The 22,045-nt window shown below is 39.8% G+C and overlaps 1 protein-coding gene across 8 annotated transcripts in view; it reads left to right on the top strand.

Annotated features, from left to right (window-relative positions):
• Window positions 1–22,045, top strand: part of MTUS1 (microtubule associated scaffold protein 1) — a 164,092-nt gene that overhangs the window by 75,438 nt on the left and 66,609 nt on the right. For 7 of the 8 annotated variants that reach the window (XM_025207540.1, XM_006015860.3, XM_025207524.1 and 4 more), the window contains 3 exons: window positions 2,162–2,296; window positions 3,604–3,708; window positions 5,064–5,111. In XM_025207540.1, the coding sequence (XP_025063325.1) occupies window positions 2,162–2,296; window positions 3,604–3,708; window positions 5,064–5,111 (288 nt within the window). Of the gene's footprint in view, window positions 1–2,161; window positions 2,297–3,603; window positions 3,709–5,063; window positions 5,112–19,618; window positions 20,057–22,045 lie in introns of those variants that run through there. The other variant, XM_006015863.3, reaches the window with a different exon arrangement.

Raw genomic sequence — 22,045 nt, 5'->3', positions numbered from 1 at the left:
CATCTTTCTTTGTAGTATTCTGAACAAAGTACTATATAACAGCTAAAATTACTTTTTGATCAGCGTTTTTGGTTGTAGCCGTGTTGGTGGAAGGACATAGGTAGGCAAGGTTCTTTTGGGTAGATGTGGCATTATTAGACCAACTAAGAGTTCCTCAAGAACTGCACCATCAAACCCATGCTATACCTGAGGTATATAGATGACATCTTCATCATTTGGACCAAAGCCCTGTAGTCTCAGATTTGATTTTCATCAATTCAACCATCATCACCCCTCCATCAGACTATCACTTGAATACAGTACTCTAACACCAGCATTTCCTTTTTGGACACTATGATCAATATTCAAAACGGTAAAATTCAAATTGCCATATATAAGAAACCCGTGGACCAACATGTATATCTACACAGAACAAGCAATCACACCAAGAAAGCTGTAATTTACAGCCAAGCTCACCAATATCACCGAATTTGCACAGAGGAGGATACCTGTGATCACCACCTCACAAATCTCAAAAGGGCCTTTAGCCAACAAGGACGCTTCTCCAAAGATGGATTGTAGTTTTGAAAGAGCCACCTGGGTACCACAAGACGATTTGCTGCAGTACAAAAAGAAAATCCCCACTAATCGCACGCTACTAGTTATGACATACCACCCTTTCCTGGAACCTAAACGGAAAAGCTTCAGATAATCACAACCCATACTAGAAAAGCCCAATTCTTAAATAGATCTTTCCAGAGCCACCCGTTCTAACCTTCAAACAAGCACCAAACCTCACTAACGTCATCACCAGAAGCAAACTCCCTATGACCCAAACCACACCAAGTGGATCCAGACCATGCCAGGACAAAAAATGCAAAACCTGCCAACACATCTCCACCATTCCCACAATAACCACACCCCACTACAGAGAACCATCACCCTTCCTGGATCTTATACCTGTACCTCCAGAAATGTAATACATCTCATCCAGTGCACCAAATGGCCTGATGGAAAATATGTAGGAGAAACCGAACAACTGTACACCAGAATGAATGCACACCGGAAATCCATCGGAGGAAAAATATCCAGTTACCTGTGGGTGCACACTTGTCACAGGACAATCGCTCCCTCTTTGATCTCTCAGTTCTAATCCTCTAGGGAACTTATAAAAGACCTTTTCATAGATGAGCCTGTGAACTTCACCTCAGAAATCTAGTAGATACAAAAAATGTATTGCCTCAATATAGACGCTGGATTTATAACGCATTACAACCTGCTTGGCATCTGATTTACCAGGTACCTGCCTGACCTTACCTTTTATTTATTTTATTTTTTTTTTACCTTGCCTTACTTCACCCCCTACCCCTCTTTCTCCACTCCCTTCCTTCTCTACCCTTTGTCTTCCTAATTTCCAGCTATTTACTTTTTCACAGACTGCTTCTTTTCTATCTTGGAAAACTGGACTACAGCAGTCTCCCTTGCTTACCTCTGACATTATTTCCCCCTCATTTCCTCCCTTCTCCTCCCTCCCTTGTTTAACCATTGTTTTCCTAATTTCCACCTATTTATAGTCTCACTGACCTCCTGTCACGCTTTTAGCTTCCTCCCTTCCTTGGAGATCTCAGAACAGCAGCAGAGACTTCTTAGGCCTGAAGAAGGGTGTTTGTGCCCCAAAAGCTTGCAAAGAACATTGTTTCCAACTACTCAGTTGATCTAATAAAAGAAATCCACATCTACTCAAAGAAACTTGTCTTTTTGAGCAGTATTATTTATCAATGAAATATTAGTGTAACTGGTCTGAATTATAATTCCATTAGTTTGAACTGTGGACCCATATTTCCAAGATGCATATTATAGCGCACTGGATTTTTTTATAATGTTGAACTTATATGCAAAAAGCAAAACTGTATGTCCAGATTTTGAAAATCTGCGTTTTGATATTGCACAGGTTAATCGGCAACTATAACTTTTGTCACCTTATCCATACAAAAATTATGTAAAGGAGGCAGATATTTGGCTTTTTATATTGATTCTTATTCTATAATGTCCTTTGGGGGTGGGGGGAGTTGTAAACATTCTCTCATGTGACATCCTGACCTAAATTTTCATAATATAGCTGCCTAACTATAGTTAGGCAAATGTCCTAAACAATATACTACCTTTTTTTTTTTTCCAATAGCTACAAGTGCCACAATCATCATCAGGAATGGAGAATGGCCTTCCACAAATGGACATCAAAATGGCACTTCTGGATGCATCTTTTTGAAGCCAGTCCCCCGTCCTAGAGTACACTCATTAAAAAGCACTCCAAAAGGTATCTGAACCTTTCTACAGTCAGGGTGAAGCTCAAGTTTCTGATTATCTTATAAGTCCTGTGCATGTTGCTGTTTTAAGAAATGCTCATCAAATTGATATAGTGAACACTAGTTGGCACCATATGGAAAAATGAGTAATTTTCAGATTGTTTTATTAAAGGCAGGATAGATTTGCACCTTTTATAGACTAACTGAAATAGATATGTAAATATGTACAGCATAAGCTTTTATGGGCTGTAGTTTATTTCATCAGTCATTGCGAAAGGATGTGCACAAAGATGGTTATAAGAAGGAAAGTGGACAGAAGGGGGAGAGAGAGCAAGAATGGGGGCAATGCTGGGACAGGCAATCATGTAATAAACCCATGGGAACAAAGGAGTCACAAAAACTATTCCAGATAATGGGATAAGAAACAATAGTTCCTGTTTAAATCATACTTAACATGTTCTGACTGAAATAGTTGCATGTGAGGAACAAAGCAGAGGAGAGTAATGGGAATGGGAGCAATTTTCTTTTCAGGGATTATGTTTTTTGTCTTCTAAACAGTCTTCATGGGAGGGATGCTGATGTACAGGGATGTGACATCAAGGGTAGCAAATAACTCAGATGTATAATAGACATTGCTGGTGCTCTTTTTCATGCAACTGCTTTACTTGTCACAAGATGACTGTGTAAATAAACAGTAGAATACAGAGAGATCCACCTTCTGTGTGGCTCTCAGGCCACACACTAGCTGGGCCACATGCTGTGAGGATGGCACTTTGGGATCCCTAATCCCTTCTCTCCAAACACCACCATGGATGGCATGCAGTCCTCTCCTGGGCCCTCCCCAATTTTGCAGAAGTAGCTGCATGGGCTTGTGCTGTGTGCTAGCCCCTTATGAGCCACCATGTTGAAAAACCCTGGTCTAATGGATTCTGTGTATTACCTTGCTTTGTCTTAGTGGTTGTCATCTGATTTGACGGAAACTTTTTTTTTCTCCAAAAAGTCCATAGCCATAGCAGGTGTTATGTGGCTTCACAGAAAATGGACAACTGACTATTTAATACATTTAAGTTTTATAGCATCACATTTTCATCAAGTTTCTTAATACTTAGTGAAGAATTTTAAACTAGTTTTTAGTTCTATAGATCACATTCTGTTATCTTTTTAAAACTCCTAAAAGACTGGCTGAAAATCTACTGTGTTTAGTAACTACACATTTAATAAACGTTACAATTTTAAACTCATTTTTAAGGTGGGTAGGTTCTTAATTATCAATTTAGTTGTAAACTTAAACCTTAACTTAAGCCTTTTGGAATTTTAGGAACAAAGACCAAATCTGGTGCATTGAACCAATGTCTACCCAACTCATCAGGAACATTGCTTCAAGCAAAGAGAACCAATGAAGCCCGAAGCAATCAACTGTTGGGTAAAATTATTTTCTTGTTTACTTTTTCCAGCCCTCCAATTTAGAGACACAGGCACACGCAGACACCAACTCAGCTGTTGCTAGCATTTCAGCTACAGTTATCAATTCAGTCTAAAAGCTCTAAAAGTAGAATTGGTCTTCACAAATGTGTCCCCAGTTGAAAGACTACTAATTGGTCTTCCTCTTAATTTTCCGGAAACCAAAGGTGTGCAGACATCTAATGTTAACTATTTATCTATATCTAAATTTGCACTTGAAAGTGAATGAATGTAAAGGTTATCAGGTATGACAACGTATGCCCTGAGCTGACTCCTCCCTATAGTCCTTGTGTTTTAACTTAAATAGACCAACTCTAAGGAACCCTTAAGGTAGTCTGTCTTGAGTGTTCCCAGCTTTTCTAATCTTGAACTGAATTCAATAGGGCTTGTCTACGCGAGTCTAAATGGATCTGAGTCTCTGTAAAAAATTCCAGAACATAATGCTGTCATAGATACTCACTGATTTGCTCACAGGGTTCCTTTCTTTGTAGCTTTTAAGTTTTAAAACCAAAGTATATTTGGCACTGGGTCAAACACACTGGTTAATACACAATGCAAATAGCTTCCAGTTTTTGAAATACCTTGTAAATTCATACAGATACCTTGGCACTTTCTATGTACAGCCTGACGAGTTAAGCCGTATTTCTTATTTTTGTTTTAATTTTCATAAATTTTGATCTAGTAATTGTTTTATGGAAGCCTATCTGTTTTTAAAATATGTTTAAATCGGGACCAGCCAAGGGTTACCAGTAATGGCTCCATTTAATTCTTAGCCTTCTCAATAAAGGTGATCTTATATTTAATGTCTATTTTATATGACCCTAACATCAAATGAATTAAACTAAAAGTTAACCTGGTTTGTAGCTCTGGTCTGTCTATTTGAACTTGATAACCAGGTTATACACTAGCAAATGTAGTTTAACTTTTTCATATTTGTGCAGGTGAAAAGTTGCTTATTATTACTGTCATTGGTCTCATTCTTAAATGCCCTAATGATGGCAGTAAAAGGTAAAACTACCATCTGGCTTAATGAAACATTTATAACAGGCTTAAATATCTGGTCCTTAACTAGTGTTTTCTGTGCATAATCAGTTTAACACTTACTGTATATATTTTTGGCATTCATTTGCAAAGTTCCATGAGAAGTTTGTTTGTTTTCTGCCTAAATTTGTGTTGGATATGTAAAGGGTACTGGAAGACCTCCCTCACCCCGTTTTTATTTTTTTAAGGGCTTTCTATATACTGGAATTGATTTTTACACAAAGTTAACATAGACTGCTTCAAAGTTTACATCATCTTTTTTTGTGAACATTTTAGGTACTCCAGGACGAAATGGACCCAGATGTTTATCTGTTCTCAATTCCTGTGAGTTTTCAAATTTTTGTTCTCCCTGCTTAATAATAGACAACACCTCTGGGAGGTCCATGCAGACATGTAGGGTAATAGATTATGGATATAATACCTTGTTTCATGGAAGAAATAGCCTAGCAACAAATTTGGTGAAAGTTATTTTACCAGATTTATCAAGTTTCATTTTCTATACATTTAAAGTGCCTTTAGTTTTGGGTCATTAGACCACCCAGCTCCTAAAATATGCAGAGTATGTTAATTGTTCCATTGAGTTATCTGTAAACATAGAGAAGTTAGGGCTGTGCGAAATGGGTGCGTTTCAATTCGGTTTTGGATTAGGCTGTTTTGGAGGACAGTGATTCGTTTCGGTGCTTGGATCACTGTCTTTTCATTTCGGCCAAATCTGTTTTGAATGGGCTGTAAGGGAAGCTTTGCACAGCCCTACCCAGCCAGGTGGGGCTTGGGGCCCCAGCAGGGAGCAGGACGGTGCTGTCGGTGGCTCGTCCAGGGGAGGGCTGCTGCCCTCTGTGTAGGCAAGGAGACCTCCACACAGATCTCTGATCTCTGTCATGCCAGGTCATGGGGCAGGGAAGCAGTGCAGAGCAGCAAGCAAGACTGCTGGTCCCTGCCACATGACTTGGCTCTGCAGGGAGCAGAGATCTGTGCCAGGGTCTCCTTGCTGCTGCTGCCCGTCCCGTGCTACCCCAGCGATGTGGGGCTACATGGGGTGGGCAGCAGCGGGGAAGAGACTCCAGCACGGATCTCTGCTCCCTGCAGAGCCAAGTCGCATGGCAGGGCAGTTCTGGTCCCTGCCGTGCGACCTGGCTCCTCGGGGAGCAGAGATCCAGGGCTGCATGGGGTGAGCAGTGGTGGGGAGGAGACCCTGGTGTGGATCTCTGTTCACTGCGAAGCCAGGTCTCACGGTAGGGATTCCCCAGCCCCTGGTTTGACTTCCCCCAGCTCTTCCCGGGGGTGTGGACCCCCTGATCTGCACACCAGGTTTCAGCAGGCTGCTGCTGCAGGCTGGAGCCAGTGGCAGCCCCGCAGTCTTCCTGGTGCTTAGCATAGGCTGTGCCAAACAGCTGCTGCTGGCCCCAGCCTGCAGCAGCAGCCTTCTGAAACACCGTATGCAGACTGGGGACCTGTGCGCCGCCCCCCCCGGAAGAGTTGGGGGAAGCAATCGGAGAACTGTGGAATCTAACCAGGAGCTAGATGTCAGTATAAGAGCAGTCCTTCCCCTCCCTCTTATTAGTTTTTGTTTCCCTGCAAGCCTGGCTCCGAAATTCCAAAATTCTTCAAAACATTTCTGAAACGTTTCAGAGCCTTCCGTTTCAATTTTACATTTGGTGTTTTTGGCATCGAAATGGCCCAAAACACCTCTGAAACAGAACAGCTGCCAAAATTTCGCACAGCCCTAACAGAAGTTTTTTGAAAAAGAGTGTGTAAACCCAGAGGTAACAGATTTGTGTATAGCTAATGTTTGCCCTTCGATTAATATAGTAATATTTTAAAGCAAATGTGTTGACATGGTTTAGGAAAAATGAAGACTAATGGAAAACAGGAATATTTTGGATAGTTTGTGGAAATATTCTTGCCACTTTTTCTAGTGCCAGAAGTCTCAGCATATGTTCCTATACGCTCTGTGTGACTAAAAGGTTGCAATTAACTAGACATGTTGGTGTCAACTTCTGTGGCAGTATGAAAACAATTGGGTAACAAATGGCAGATGGTAGTCTAAGAAATTTGGCTGTGTTTGAAGGCCCTTCTGTTGTATAAAGTTTTCTGTCTATTTTTTGTACTGGCACAGGCACAGGCACCTTGTGGTGTTCTTCTCCTCCAGTAGATGGAGACAAAAATAATTTTTAAATGACATTTCCTTATCTATACAGAGCTTGCCAACTGATTTCAAGATTAGTATGATCTTTGTAAGAAAAGGGACCAGAGGTCTGGGAAACTGAAATTGGTAACCAGTGTATACCCTTTTGCTAAAACTAGAGCTTGTTGTAAATTGCCTGTGGATGTAAAGTATTCTAGATCAATGGAAGACCTAAGTTCCAAATAATAATTTTTAATGTAATAGTTTTTTCTAGTCTAACTGACTAGAATTGCTGAAGTTACTGTGGGAAATTATTCTTACCTACTTTATAAAACTGGCCTTCATTTATGAATCAAAAGTTAGATTTCTTGTACTGTTTTGAAGAAGTAAAATGTCTGGAGTTTCTTATTTACCAGAGTGGGGAAATTTTATTTGGTTCCTTCCCTTGAACTATTCTGTTACCCTGTCATGCAGCAATTTAGCATATTCAAAACAAAACAAAACTGGTTTTAAGTTTAAGAAATCTTTGCTAATGCTTCAGTAACGTTCCGGAGTCTCGCATGTCTCTTACATATACAGGAATGGAAAAGTGAAAGGTTACCAAGGTTTAGCCATTTTAGTGCCTTAAGCTGCTGGCTCTAGAAAACGGTGAACTCTGAAGTGTTTGGATTGAAAAGGTCAGAAATTTAGCAAGAAATAAATTTTACCCTTTAGCTCTTGCTAATGTTGATAACAGTACAAGACTTCTTTCATAACCCATCTTTACTTGACTCTGCACGTGACCAGGATTACATTAGCAGTAAAGCCAATTTGTAGCTGAATGTTGCTCCATATTGAGTTAATGCTTGGTTTGGTTGCAGTTTGAACTTCATAAAGGAATATAATTTGAATATAGACTCAGAACATGATTTTGTACCCTTAACATGCCTGTTCAAGGGTCCAAAATGGCATTTTTAGCTTTACCATTGAAGTAATGGCATTTTGTGCCTGATTCAGCAAAACACTAATCCATACATCCTACCCTAAACCATCTCGTAAATCTCACACTATGACAATTGCTCCTCAAGTTAAAATCCCTTTGTAGTCTACCCACTAAAATTATGGGCACATAATTCGAATTCTTCACTGTATGCAGACAAGGAAGTATTTATTTAGTTTTAACAACTTTTGTTACATTTTTGTAAACGCATTGCAAAGAACTTACCTATGAATAAATCCAGTAGATAAGTTGACCCATAAAAAGTCTATTTAACCTTTCACGTGCCGCCACATTTAAAAAAGTGAGAAATGAAGGAAAAGTAGTATGTGAGCTCCTTTATTTTTACGTTCTATAGCACAATCCTTTTATTTCAAGAAAAGTCAGATGACCTCAGTTTTCTGAAAATAACTGACTAATGCCAGCTAGTGCCATGCAGAATGAGATTCAGTAACTGTTTGTTCTAAAATAGTCTTGGATTTTAACAATACAGCTTTTATTCCAACGTTTTTAGAGTTCAGTCCCTCTGAATGCAAGGTTTTCAGAATTGCTTAGTGAAAAGTACAAAGCGAATCTTCTGCTACTTTTCAGTATGTTGTCTGTGGAGTTAGGAACATGATCTCTGCTTGCTCTGCAACAAGATAACAAAATTGGTTATAATCTTTCTGGAGTAAGTAAACATGCAGCGAAGGAAGTCCATTTGTGTTGAGCACCACTTTAGAAATGTCTGCTATTTCTCTACCAAAACTATCTCCCCCACTTATTCTGAAAGTGTTAAGATTTGTTAAGAAAACAAATCTTAGGCACCTAGGGTCCTTTTAAAGTGAGTGGGAAGTGTTGGCAGAAGGAAACTGTCCTCTTCAAATAATGCAAGTTATATATAATATAGAAGATTAAAATGTGCCTTAATATAGAGTGTGGATCATGGAGGAATTCTAGAGTGCCTTGTATTTTAGCCTTAAAATTGGAACAGCTTAATTTTGCTTGTCCAAGAAATGGTTTAGACAAAACCCATCAAGGAATTAATTTTATGGATTTATGGATAGACTATTTTGAACTCATTACATTTTTAGGGGTTTCCTAAGAACAGAGAGATTTGTTAATAATTGTTTAAGGAAAGACGGTACTTATTAGCATTATGTAAAATACCAAATGCATTGTACAGCAGGCTACCATGGCTAATACTTGAAAGACATTTTGCCCACAGGGCTTGATCTTGTATTGGATTTTGGTGCACCTGCTCTCCAGGCCAGGTTCTGCAAATGTGTTGGGCACCCAGTCTCCCTACAGAATGCCAGGTGGAGAGGTAGGCCAACCAAAAATTGCACATGTTGAGTGGGAGACCAAGAAGACCTTAGTTGGATAGGATACACCAAACCCTGGGCTGTGAAGTTACAGCCCTTTCTGGTCTTTTGTGCTGTAGTCAAAGCTGGTATGGAAGTACCTTAAGTGCATTCAGGTCTCAGACCTTGGCATCTTTTGAATAGGGTTGGAGTTTACCTTTTAGGTATTACACTTGAGGGTTCAGTAATAATCCCCTTTTCCTTGCTAAAGGAACATATGAAAATCAGCCTTGAAATTGCTGGCCGCTGATCAGTTTCCTGGCTGCTACATTAGAGGGGAGCATCTAACAAGATCAGAGTCCTATGCAATTGCATGATATGTAATCCCATGGTAGAGAGAGTGAGGGGGCGAGGGGGGCCAGAGAGCATCTGGCACACAGTTACTAATTTAAAAATAACTTCCTTTTTGATAAAGTTAATCCCACAGTAATTGAAGTTCTTTATTATACTGCATACAGGGTTCATATCTTGCAGTACTGTAATTTTCCATCCAGAAAGCTTCTTGTAGCTTAGGGGTCTTGTTGCACCTTATGCTGTGAGCCGCACTAATGTTGATCAGTATTTGTGCTAGTTTGGAGCAGTCACACCCTTGGTCTAGAAACCTTCTCTGACTGCCCCCACCTGCAGAACTGTGACTTGCCCCTAGAGGCCTGGTGAGCAGAGGCAGGACTAAGAGCTGTGGCTGTGGGTTGCCACTAGAGGGCTGGTAAGCCAAGACAGGCTTCTATCCCTGCTCAATGGGCTGAGGTTCGAGAGAGCCTGGGATACTGGAGGACTTCAACTTGGGCAGCACATCAGTGGAGAATGGAACAGGAGCTTGGTAGTGCAGATCAGAGATAATCTTGCCCTGGACTGACATACCTTTGAGCCATATAACAAGTTCTTAAAACTATTTAAAAATGTTATTGCGCATACGATCTAGGAGTTAGAGCTCTAGGAGCCACCCAAAATTACTGTGCAACAAAATTTTAGATGACTTATAAAGTTTGAATCAAAATGAGGTGTTCACACAGTACTGAAGTCATTAAACTGAGCAGTAGCTGACAGTGGCAAAGTAAGAGTACTTGTAGTCGGAGCATGATGTCCATTTTAATACTAAAGTTAAAGACGCTATTGTACTATGAGTGTTCTGTGGAGTGAACACTCACTCATGACTAGAAATCCCACCTGTGACTCGAATCTAATACAAGCTCTGAGTATGTTACAGGTAGGTACACAGTTGTGCCAGTTGATAGAAAGCAAGGTTCTGAATAGGATCTTTTGGCTTCCTGCGGTGATTTAGATACCACTTCCTTAGTTGTATGTGACAGCAGATGCTTGAACTCTAAAGAAATGCGGTGTTGTTCCTTATTGTTTAATTTGGTCAGATTCTATTCCACCTATTAAGGTCCTTGAAAATACATTAATGGAACTTCTTTGGTAACACACTGTCATCTTAGACTTAAGATTCTGTTGTGGGAAGCAGTGATTTAGAAAAGGGCTTGGATCATGGTAGATAATCAACTGAACATGAGCTCCCAAGGCTAATGCAATCCTGGGATAAATACCTGAGTGAATATCTAGGAGTGCGGAGATTGTTTTCTCTGTCTGGAATAACGTGGTTCCAGTTCAAGAAAGATGTTAATTACAGAAGGTTTAAAGAGGAGCTCTGAAAATGATTAAATTTCACCTACCTCATGGTGAAAGATCAAGCAGATTACCAGAGAGGAAGAAGTGACCTGATAGCAATCTGAGTACCTACATGGGAAATATAACTTTGATAGCAGAGGGCTTTTTGGTCTAGCAGATAAAGGCATAACACATGATCTGCTGGCTAAAACTATGTAAATATATAGATTTAAAATAAAGCAGTGAATGTAACTAACCATTGTGTTGGAATCTCCATAGGGGACTACTTCTAAATTAAGTTGGGATGTTTTTCTAGAAGATGTATTTTAATTCAGGTGGTCAAGTATATGGTCCATTGGTCTCTGGAATGATCCACATACCGCCTGGCCCTGGCCCTGTGTGCAGCATGGAGGATCAGTCCGGTGTGCAGGCTGTATGCAGTGTCCCACCAGACTGTCTTTGCCTGCAGGCTTCAGGGTCCCAACGGGATCAGGCCACACCAGAGCCACTGTGCAGGGCAGGTCTAGCAGGGTTCCTCATGCAGTGTGCCCTGTGCCAGCCCTCCTGTACCTTGTGCAGCCAGTCCATCCTCCTGCACCGTGTGCAGTGCACAATAGCACCAGGGTTTGCTCTGCATGTGGTAGAGCACTGCATGCAGTCCACACTCCAGACCAACTCTTTGTGATTCAAGTAGTGCTGGATCCAGTCCATGCATCTCATGTAGAGTGAGCCTCGGAGCAGAATCTGCATGTACTGCTTGCAGCATGTGGACTGGACTTGGCACTGCAGGTATTGCACACAGCACAGGTGATTGGTTCTGATCCAGCCTGCATACTGGCCTAGTGACCCTCCCCTAGCCCATGGGGCCAGATGAGATTGACACCCTGCTTTAGTTATAACAAATACATTCAAGGAAGTTCTAAGGTCTAAGATAAGAGGTCAAGCTAAATCACAACAGTTCCTTCTTTCATAGCTTTGTCTATGAATTTTTAAATTTTTGTGTTCAAGTTCCCATCTTAAAAGGGACCAGAGGTCTGGGAATCTGAAATTGGTTACCAGTGTGTACCCTTTTGCCAAAACTAGAGATTGCTGTAAATTTGTCATTGTATGAATGGGGGAAAAGTACTCTAGATCAATGGGAGTCTTAAGTTCCAAATAAAATAGGATGTCTGTCTTTCTAGTCTAGCTGACTAAAAAGTAACCTTGGGTTCAAAACACCATGCCTAAGCCCCACCACAGGGGCTCATTTCAGAGGAGTGTTTAGTAACTTGAACATTTTGAAAACCAAAGAAGAGAGCCATTTGGCCAAAAACATCATGAAAAATATCCCATTATATCTTTTGATGCACTTGATATTTTTTCAAAAGAGATATAGTTCTTAATGCCTCAAAAATATATTAATGGCATAGTCATGTGAGCAGTTTTTGCATTTTTTATATAAATACTTTGGAGAAGAAGTGAATATGTATAACTAGTCTTTAGTATCCTGTGCCAAGTTACTTTACTTGTAATGGGTTTTGGTTGTATCCATGTTGGTCTAAGGACATAGACAGGCACGGTTCTTTGAGTAGTTGTGATATTTTTTTATTAGACCAACTGAGTAGTTGGAAAAAGTTCTTGGCAAACTTTTGGACACAGTCACTCTTCTTCAGGTATAGGGAGTCTCTGAACAGCAGGAAAACTCAGGCTTTCTTTTTTTAAAGGTGTGAAGAATCCATAACTTGCTAGTTGCAAACATTGAACTATAAATACCTTAATTTGTCCCAATGTTACAAGAATTAACTTATTATTCTAGAAGGCTCACAACCTAGCAGTTTTCAATTTAACACGCATCATACCTGTTGCAGAAGGAGTTGTATTGTGAAAGGCTGAATATAATACCAGTCCCTGTTGATGTTGGCCAAATTAAGGTTTTGTGCACTAATTAGAGATCTTCCTTTTTTCTGTTCTGAAAGCCATTAAGTGCAAAGTCTGCGCTGGAAGTAATTCTGCTGCCCCTTTTGGGGTTTCTTGTACAATTAATGTATTGTATGGTGAACAGATTAGCTTTAAAAACAGTGTCAAGAAATGGTTTTCCTGTTTTGCAAATATTAAGATATTCTTCTACTGTGTCAGGATAGCAGATGGTTATATTATGATGGCTTTCATAGTATTAACTAAAACCATATAGAGACTGCTTCCTTATAGCAAATAGCTTAACACTTACCTGGAATGTGGGAAAGTCATCCTTATGACTGCTATAACATAGGCAGAACAATTACTGGAATCCAGTTCTAGTTTTATCCAAAGTTTCCACCTCTAACCTGAGAAACTCATTTTATTAAATCTGATGTGATCTGTAAACAGTTGCAGTTAAGTGGAATTTTCCAGTAGAAAAACTGTTCTGGTGAAAATTTTAGCTCAATGCTTCTCTTTTTTTTTTTTTTTCCCCCCTTGAAGCAGCAGCAACAGTGCCACCTCAACTTCCAGTTATTCCTCTGCTGAACATAGTGGGGAAGTAAGTTTGTCAATGTATACACAGTCAAGTCAAGAATAGGAGGGGGAAAAGTAGTATGCAAGTTGAATGTATTAGGCGACTTGCAGGGAACAGAAAGTTCTAGGTCTCCTTGTTTTCTCTGATATCAGCTGGATACACTGAGCTGTTTGTTCATTGTTTGCTTCTGGCAGCCTGAAGATGCCAACTATAATCTTCTGTAGGTGTCCTGTCTTCTGAGCTGCCTTGACTATTGAAATTACCTAGTTCTTTCACGTGATCACTTATTAACATGCTCTTTGGCTAGAAAGGAATGCTCACATAAATAAAGAGATTGTTATATCTAGACGTTGAAACTGATTAAACATGGTAACAATGAAATGTGAACCTTACGACTTCACTAAGATAAACTACTGCCAGCGTCCTGGCACAAGATGTACTAAATTAGACTTGTAAGAAGTTTAAGAGGGTTTTCAGTTATTTTATCAGTGTTTTATCTATACATTAATCTGAAGTTAGAAGTTTCCCTTTTTTCCATTTTATTGAAGGATAAAATTACCTTGTTTTGGAGAGTTCAGGAAGCTGCTTAAGGGAATAGCTGTTACCTTAAGTAACCTTCCAAAACTCTTAGTTGACACTTGATTGGCCACCATGGCAGACTTTTAGCACTACCGAGTTTCCTGATCATCTGCTAAAAGTGAGTTTCATAGTAAGTCCTTGACTAAGGTTGCTTTCTTGCATAAACAGCTCTAATATTTTCTTCTATGCTTGATGAAACAAACCTGTTAGTGGCTTAGCCCATGTGGAAATTTTATTCAGTTTTAGAGTAATTTTAATTATCTCTCCACACTTGGCTAAAAGTTGATTTTAGCACCTTGTATAGAACTAATTTTTATTTCAGAGCTTCCACATTTTTTTGAGTACTTGTGCTTCTCAAGTTTCTCCCTACCTAGAGATTTTCAACAGGTGTAATAATGTATAGTGTGGTTGTCCTGAATTGCCTCTTGTTTGGAAATGGGGCTCAGAGTAGAAGAAGTTAGGGGGTGGAGGGAAGACAAAGAATAAGCTTGTACTCTTGCTTTTCTTGCCAATAAATTAGTTGCATCTAGCACTTATGAAAGCAAATAAAAGGTGGTCTGTTTCACTATGATTTTTCACTTCTCAAGTACTCTGAGACCTGAATATTCAAGATGAAATCATGTAACACTCAGTACCCTCTTCCATTTGTAGATTTCCAAAGTGTGACTTGATAAACCTACAGAGATTGGGAAATATTAAGGATACCACCCTAACTGGATTTCTGCTCTATGATCTATATTTATAATTTAAGACACAATGTCCTCAAATGTTTTTTAAATATGGAACTAGGCGTGCTGGGTGCAATTGTTGGTGAGGGACAATACCTTTGGGTTCTACATGCAACCTTGAACCAATGTAATTTAACCTTTCATTGGGTACATGAACCTTTATGAAGCTGATGTAAAGGTACTTGAGCATGTTAACTCACTGGCAGCCAGATTTAAACCTATTTAAGCACGGTCGTATATCATTGCATTAGTGAGAATGTTGAAAGTAATGCATTTAGTGAAACTAGTGCAACTTTTGTAAGAAAAACATGGTCAAAAGGCAGCTAGCTGGTTCATTTTGTCTTGCTCTGGCTACCGAAAATCAGTCTCACTTTGCCCAGTGGGTCAACTTTTCTTTTCCTGTTGCACATGCTGTGGATAATCACTTAAACTCTACTTAGAATAGGGTCTAAGATGCTCACTTTTTTGGGAAGTCCAAGCTTGAAGATTTAGTGCCCCATCAAAGCGTTATAAATACCAAGATCTTTATAAACCCTGTAGATGGCTGTCTTGTTGAGAGGTAAGCTGTTCATTCGTTATTGGGTTAATTAAATTTTCCCCTTTGAAATGATTACATACAGTGGAACATTTGGGTCTTGAATGTTGTAACCCAATTGAGTGCATAAACACTTCCAAAACAAGAATGGCCAAGTGCACATTTGTAAGGTAGCGGTATGAAATTTTAGTCTCGAAGATTGTGTGTTGCAAAACTTTCTTTGCCAAAGCTTAGTTTCCCAGGCAAAGGACTATATACAGTGGCTTTCACTGAACAGCCACAGCCTGTCCAGGGAGTTGTCATGAACACTGACACAGGCTGTGTGCAGAAGCCTATAGGAAACTTAATCTTGCCCATATCACCATGTGGGAAGATGATTAAATGTAGGGTAAACCAGACTTGTTTATACCCTTAAATGATGTTTTTCCTGTGTTCTCGTGTTCCAAGTAAAACTTGGCTTTAAAGAGGTCAGCTATCACTGTAATTTCCCTAAAGGGAACAGATTTGGAGGGTTCACACAAGATGGAAACTGTGTAGAAGGTCCCAATCAGACTGGAGGACTTGGACAATTCTGAGCCAGATGACTGCTAGGAGCCTGAAACCCAAAGGAGGTACAGTCAAATCAGGAAGGGGGAGCAGGGGTGCGGTAGCTTCATAACTGACAGCCTTAATTCTGCAGGAAATAAGAAGCTTGTGTGAATTTTTTTCCCCTCTAGATTTCTTTAACTAAAGGATTACATCTTTCTATTTTAAGGCAAATTGTCCTACTAATAATTAGTGATTCTGCCTACTGCAGTTATAGAGCCCTTTCTTCCAGATAACTCCCTGGAAACATCTATTTTGAATGAGTTTAGCAAAGAGATTTTGGAGGGCAAATCCTATAATTATACATGGAAAATATTAGCTCACTGCTTCTGTAAGCAGAAGCAAAGTGAAATTGCAATGACTTTTGTCAGTTTTATTGCTGCCTTCAATGATGTGTGCGTGTAAACTGTTACTGATTCTTCAAACATGCCCAGTAAGGTTCTTTGGCCCCAACTGTAGGAACATTCAACCATGGTTGTTTCCCTGTCCTCCAGTCCCATCAGTTCTGATCGCTTCTTTTCTTGGGGCTTCTCTCTCCCACATCTTGGGAGCTGTTCTGATATTGCTTTGCCTTTCCAGGCTGGGGGAGCAGCTCCAGGGGTTCTCTGCTCTCTGGCATTCTTTCCAGGCTGGGTGTTGTAGAGATGGAGAAAGGATGGGAAGGAGGAGCAATCCTTTTACTCAATCCTTTTTTTGAGTAAAAATCCTTTTACGCAAATGGGAGTAGGACGGAATAGAACCCCCTTGAACTTGCTGGGCTTCCCTTCTTACAGGAAGGGAGAGCAGAGTGCTTATTTTTGCTTTTTGGATTTTTGGTTATAGCTATGTTGGTCTAAGGACATAGGCAGACAAGGTTCTTTGGGTAAATGTGATATATTTTATTAGACCAGCTAAATATTTGGAAAAATTGTTCTTTACAAGCCTTTCAACACAAACACTCTTCTTCAGGCACAGGGAGAACCTGCTGGTACACAAATACCAGGAGACTCTGCCTATGCCTGAAGAAGTGTTTGTGCCTGAAAGCTGGTAAAGAAAAATGTTTCCAACTGTTTAGTTGATCTAATAAAATTATCACATTTACCCAAAGAACCTTATCTGTTTCTGCTTTTGAAAGGAGTAGGGTAGCTTTGCCTCTTCTCTCAAGTACTTTTGATTAGGCTGTCCTTCCCACTTGGGGCAGCCAACTCCATGCATGGGGAAAAGGAATGGGGGTTCTTTGTGGTGGGGCTAAAATTTAGAGGGGTGGTTATTTGAGGACTGATCCCATTACATGATAGAATCATCACAAGTGTTGGCAACACTGATTTTGTATTTTGGTAAGTGGAGGATTAATGAGCTCTGCACACAAGTAAGCTAGCATAAAACACAGTGTAATGAACTTTTTCATTTACTACTAGATACTGTTCATGATCCTTTGAGCACAGAAGGGATTCTTTGGTTAGAGCAGGGGTTCCCAAAGTTTTTATGCCGCGACCCAGCAAACTGCGGCCCAGCACTCGCAGCCAACCATGGCCAGAATTTCCGGCCAGAAGATGGGTAGGAATTTCCGGCCAGAAGATGGGTAAGAATACCCACGCCCCCCAGGTGGGGAGGTGGGCCAAACCCTGTGCTGCCATGGGCCCTGCAAAAGGAACCATGGTCTCTCTGCCTGGCTCTGGGAGCCACAGTTCGCTGGTCCACAGCTACTTCTGGTCCAGCAGCCGACCATGCTGCAGACCTGCAGCTGACCTGCCATGGCCTGGCACTGGGCCATGGTCCAGGGATTGAAAACCCCTGGGTTAGAGGATAACCCAGGATGAGGTGCTACCCTGAGGCACCATAGGGGTGCTACCCTGAGGCACCATAGGGGTAAAAGCAGCTGGCTGGAGCCAGTGGGATAGGAAGCATAGGCAGCCTGGAAGGTGGAGCTGTAAGGCCTGAAAGCTGGACAGTGTCAGAATTTTTTAGTAGAGGGTCAAGCACAGTAGGAAGGAAATTTGAAGGGGTTTGTATGTGGTTACATTTATAGGTGTATACAGGGCTGTTAGGAGAGGCTGAGACAGAAGCAGTTTTGTTTAAGTTACGGGCACCATTAAAGAAACTGCATAGAAGGTTTCTCTGCAGTCTTAATCAAGGAGTTGTTTTCAGTATTTGAACTGTGAAAGTGTCCTTGGGAGCCTCTTGAGAACCTACTGAGAACCAGAAACTGGAGAGCACCTTTATCACTTGCTTCCAGGCTCATGGTCTGCCTAACATGCAATACAGAGGCAGTGTGTGTTCTACAATGTGGATTCAACTACATTTTGTAGTGGTGTCAGTGAAAATACCTTGTTGTAGGCTCCTTAACAGGTCTGATGTTTGCCAATCTGCAGTTGTGCTGTGGTGCTCCTGGGCTCATTACGTTCATTGCATCAAATTGCATGTTATTACTTGGAGACCAGACAAAGCAACCATATTCTATTTTTAATTCTTGCTGATGTGGTAAATAAGACCCTAGAGAATTTAAACAAGTTCATTGCCTCAAGTGGCCACAGTCTGTCTTGAGCAAGTAGACATGTGGTCTATCCTGGAGAGTTTATAAGAATACCCAAGTGATGAGAGAGAGAGAGAGAGAGAATAATGGGTTCTAGTGACAAGGGCTGTGTCAAGTAAGATTACAGCTGTTTTCATGTGTGGTGTCACCTTTTATGGATGTAGACCATTTTTATTAATCTGTTTTATATACCAACATGGCTTAAAGGAGGTGATGTGGGAGATAAGACGCACCAATGGGGAGTAAGAAGGGATTTGGGATATCTGATATGGATAAATGATCGAGTTCCCAACTTTGACCTCTGGTAGAATGTAGGGCTGTGGAGCCAGTGTCCTTGGTTCATTCCTTGGGTGATGTTGTTCAGAGTATGAGCTGTGAAGGCTCCCTATCCTGGAGTGGCTGTTTTGTGTAGAGAACATGGAAAGATTGGGTGGGTCTACTTTCTCCTCATTGCTGGCTGCTGAGACGACAGTTAACAGGCAAAAAGACAAACCATTTCTGTTCTTTACAAGAAGAGGGGGACTTGTATAAATTAGAGTTAATTATCATAAAAACAAATTGGTTATAGAAGTGAGTGCTTCAAATAATAAATTAGACTAAAATAGAAGTTTGTGTTTGGGTACTTATCTCTGCTTCCTTTAAGTTCAGGAGTTCAACTAGAAATACTGAATTTGTTTGGCTGTACTGTTTTAAAATACACCAGGTGCATTTTCGTGCTTAAACTGTATTACGCATCTTAAATGCATTAAATGAGGGAAAACTTGATCTCTGGGACCCCTGAGAGAGAGAAGGAATTGTAATTTTTCAGGGACTTGTTAATTGTGCTTATGATGGCTTTTGTATCTAGAGATCAATCTTTGTCAGTAAAGTTTGCATCTTTAATATTAAGCACTTCATTGACCTTATTTAAATTAAATGAAAAAGCTGCAGTACCAAACTGCAAAATGGAGTAGTAGTTCCCTTAGGATCCTTTTCAATATTTAACTGCTCTTACAGAATTATATTGTTTACATGTGGATATGTAAAGAGATGCACATAGATGATGTAGTAGTAGTGGTGTCTAATATGTTTAAAAAGTTTCTTTGGTTAAAAAAAAATAGTTAAATTTTTTTAGGAAAAAAACCCAAGTGAATGGGAGGAAATTGTCAGCATGTAATCAGAATGTAGATAAATGAAATAATTATGTTGAGGAGAGCCAAAATATACCTTAAGGAATATTCAAGTAATTTTCTCCCCAACAGTCTCTGAAGACTAATTTAAATGATCGGTGACATTATTGGTTGATAGTCAGCTGGGGAGACCACCCACTTCCTCCTTCTCTTAGTTCCCCATCCCATCGAGTCCCATAACAGATTAAGCATGAGCAGTGTGATGTAATTCAGAGGCTGCTAGTTTTCTGAATCACTAAGAGGCAGTTTTATTCTGAGAATCAGCTTTGTTTCTGCAACATCTGGTGGAGGGAGAGGCTGCCAGCAACGTTTGCATTGAGGATATCTGTGTTTTCAGTTTTATTTTGTCTGTGCTTGGAGTAACAGCAAAGGAATGAAGAAAATTTGATGTGTTCTAGTCCTGTTTTCCTTACCAAGTATCACTTGGCTTCAGTCTGTGCTGAGTTAAAAATATAGTATGTAATTGTACATGGAGGCTGTTTTCTGCTTGCTTTTTTCTCAATTGCTCTGAAGACATGTTATGGTCTCCGAAATTTTCCTTATCCAACATGCGTGTGCAACTGACTGCCAAAGGATTGCTCCGAAACATTAGACTTCCTTCTGGCTATAGGAAAAGCACGGTTATATTTCATACAGGTTCGTATCTTTTTAAACCTGTACTTGGTGTGTGTATGGGAGACATCTTGTTTATTTCAGGAGTTGTTTATTAATAAATAGTAACTGTTTCATGCCCAAAATATATATATTATAGCAATCTAAACTCTATACAAAATACTCTTGGTTTATATCATGGAATAGCTTGATTTTTGTTTTGTTTTGTTTTTTGCAGTCCTCAAATTGTATATGTTGATCTGTTCATCTGGGAGATGCGTGTTCTGTTTGCGGAGTCCATAACAGGGAATGGACACTTTCCAGCTCCAGATACAGGAACTGGAAACTGATCTCCATTCTAAGTGTGGGTTCATGATCTTTTTAAAGTAATGGACAGATATGCTCTGGTAGTTTTCTTTCTCTGCACTTCATGTGGGAAGAGGAGATGCAAAATAATACTGTAGAGGAATTGTTAGGATTGTGGTGGTGGCGTTGTGGGGGGATGTTGCATAACAACAAATATGCCTATAGGTTAGTATTCCTGTTAAGATGAAATACTTGGGAATCTAGCTATAGGCAAAATAAGTACATTTTACATGTAAAATGCATTTTAGTTTTAGCACAAATTCCAGTTAATTGGAAATGTAGGTGGTTTTCACTCGGATGACTTGAGTTTTATCTCTGAAGCACAAATACATTATTTTTATTTCTTACACTGAATTGCTAGGCTTGTTTTCAGTTACTTTTTCCTTTATGTGAAAAGTAATATGGTATGTCTTGTAAATGTACAATATAATTCATGATGATGGACTCTGTGTAAATTCCTTTCCCTCATACAATACAGAGAAAAAAATGAAAACTTGAATACCATATAGAAATCTTTTTTTTTTTTCTTTTTTTTAATGCTGCTGTGCTGTTTCCTTGTAAGTTCATGCTTCTATCTATATCTAGTTTTGCTCCCTGGTAACTCCCTCCTGTCTTTCCTGGCCACTGCTCGTTTCTCATGTTTCCTTGATGTGCCATTTAATTCTACCAGTTTCTCCTAGCATTTCATATGCCTATCTGTATTTTTATCTTGGTCTTTTTTTCTTTCTTTCTTCATCCCCAGCAATCTGAAACTAGTTTCTGAGTTCTTGAGGCTAAAACTGATTATGGAGTTAAATGCAATATAGATCATAGCCAACCAAAACTGCACATACTGTATAGCATACTTACACAACCCAGGTTAATTTTAAAAAGCCTTGATGTTGCAAAATGTTTAATGAAGCAGTCTCTACTTCTAGTTACTGTTATTAGAAGGAAGATACCTTCACAGAGCATATCCAGGAAATGTGTCCTAGGAGGTGCATGCTCAATCTTTAATCTAGTTCTCTAAATGTGGTCAGAATTTGGGATATTAGTTAACAGTAAAACATTATGTATTTTAGAAATGTCAATGCAGGCGTCATAAGATTCTCAAACAAAGAACTGTTCTTGCTTTTTTTTTCTTTTTTTTTTTTTTTAAGCTTTCATTAAATTGGCTGTAGAGATTCCTGTTAAATAAAGTACATGAAATAATATTGCTGGCTATGTGTCCCAGTGCAGTAGGCGGCCCTATTAAGAGGTGCTGAAAATACCTTCTCATTACATGCATGAGACACTGCTTTTGAAATGGCAAAGTTCAGCTGGACCATGTTGCTTCCTTTCTCATCTTTTTTTTTTTTCCTCCCCCGTCTCCATGTCTCAAAACAGTCAATGGATCACTTCATTGAACCAGTGTAAGATTGAGTGGTGACAGTACTGAATATAGCTGTAACTAGGGGCTATAGAAAAACCAGGTCACATTCAATAAAGGTTAGTACAAATATTTATAAGCATTCGACTGTTGTAGCTGCTAAAACAATAAAGATTGAGGTCTTAATAGATCTGACGCTGGTTTGTCTGTCACTGTTGACCTAGCCCTTATTTAGGGACATAAAATTAGGTAAGTCATTCAAATGATTGTATTATATATTACACCTTTTTAGACTATCAGGATGAATGTGCTTCCTGCTG

The sequence above is a fragment of the Alligator sinensis genome, unplaced genomic scaffold (genome assembly GCF_000455745.1).
Source record: "Alligator sinensis unplaced genomic scaffold, ASM45574v1 scaffold528_1, whole genome shotgun sequence".
NCBI classification, from domain to species: Eukaryota; Metazoa; Chordata; order Crocodylia; family Alligatoridae; genus Alligator; species Alligator sinensis.
This window is presented reverse-complemented; position numbering and strand designations above follow the sequence as displayed.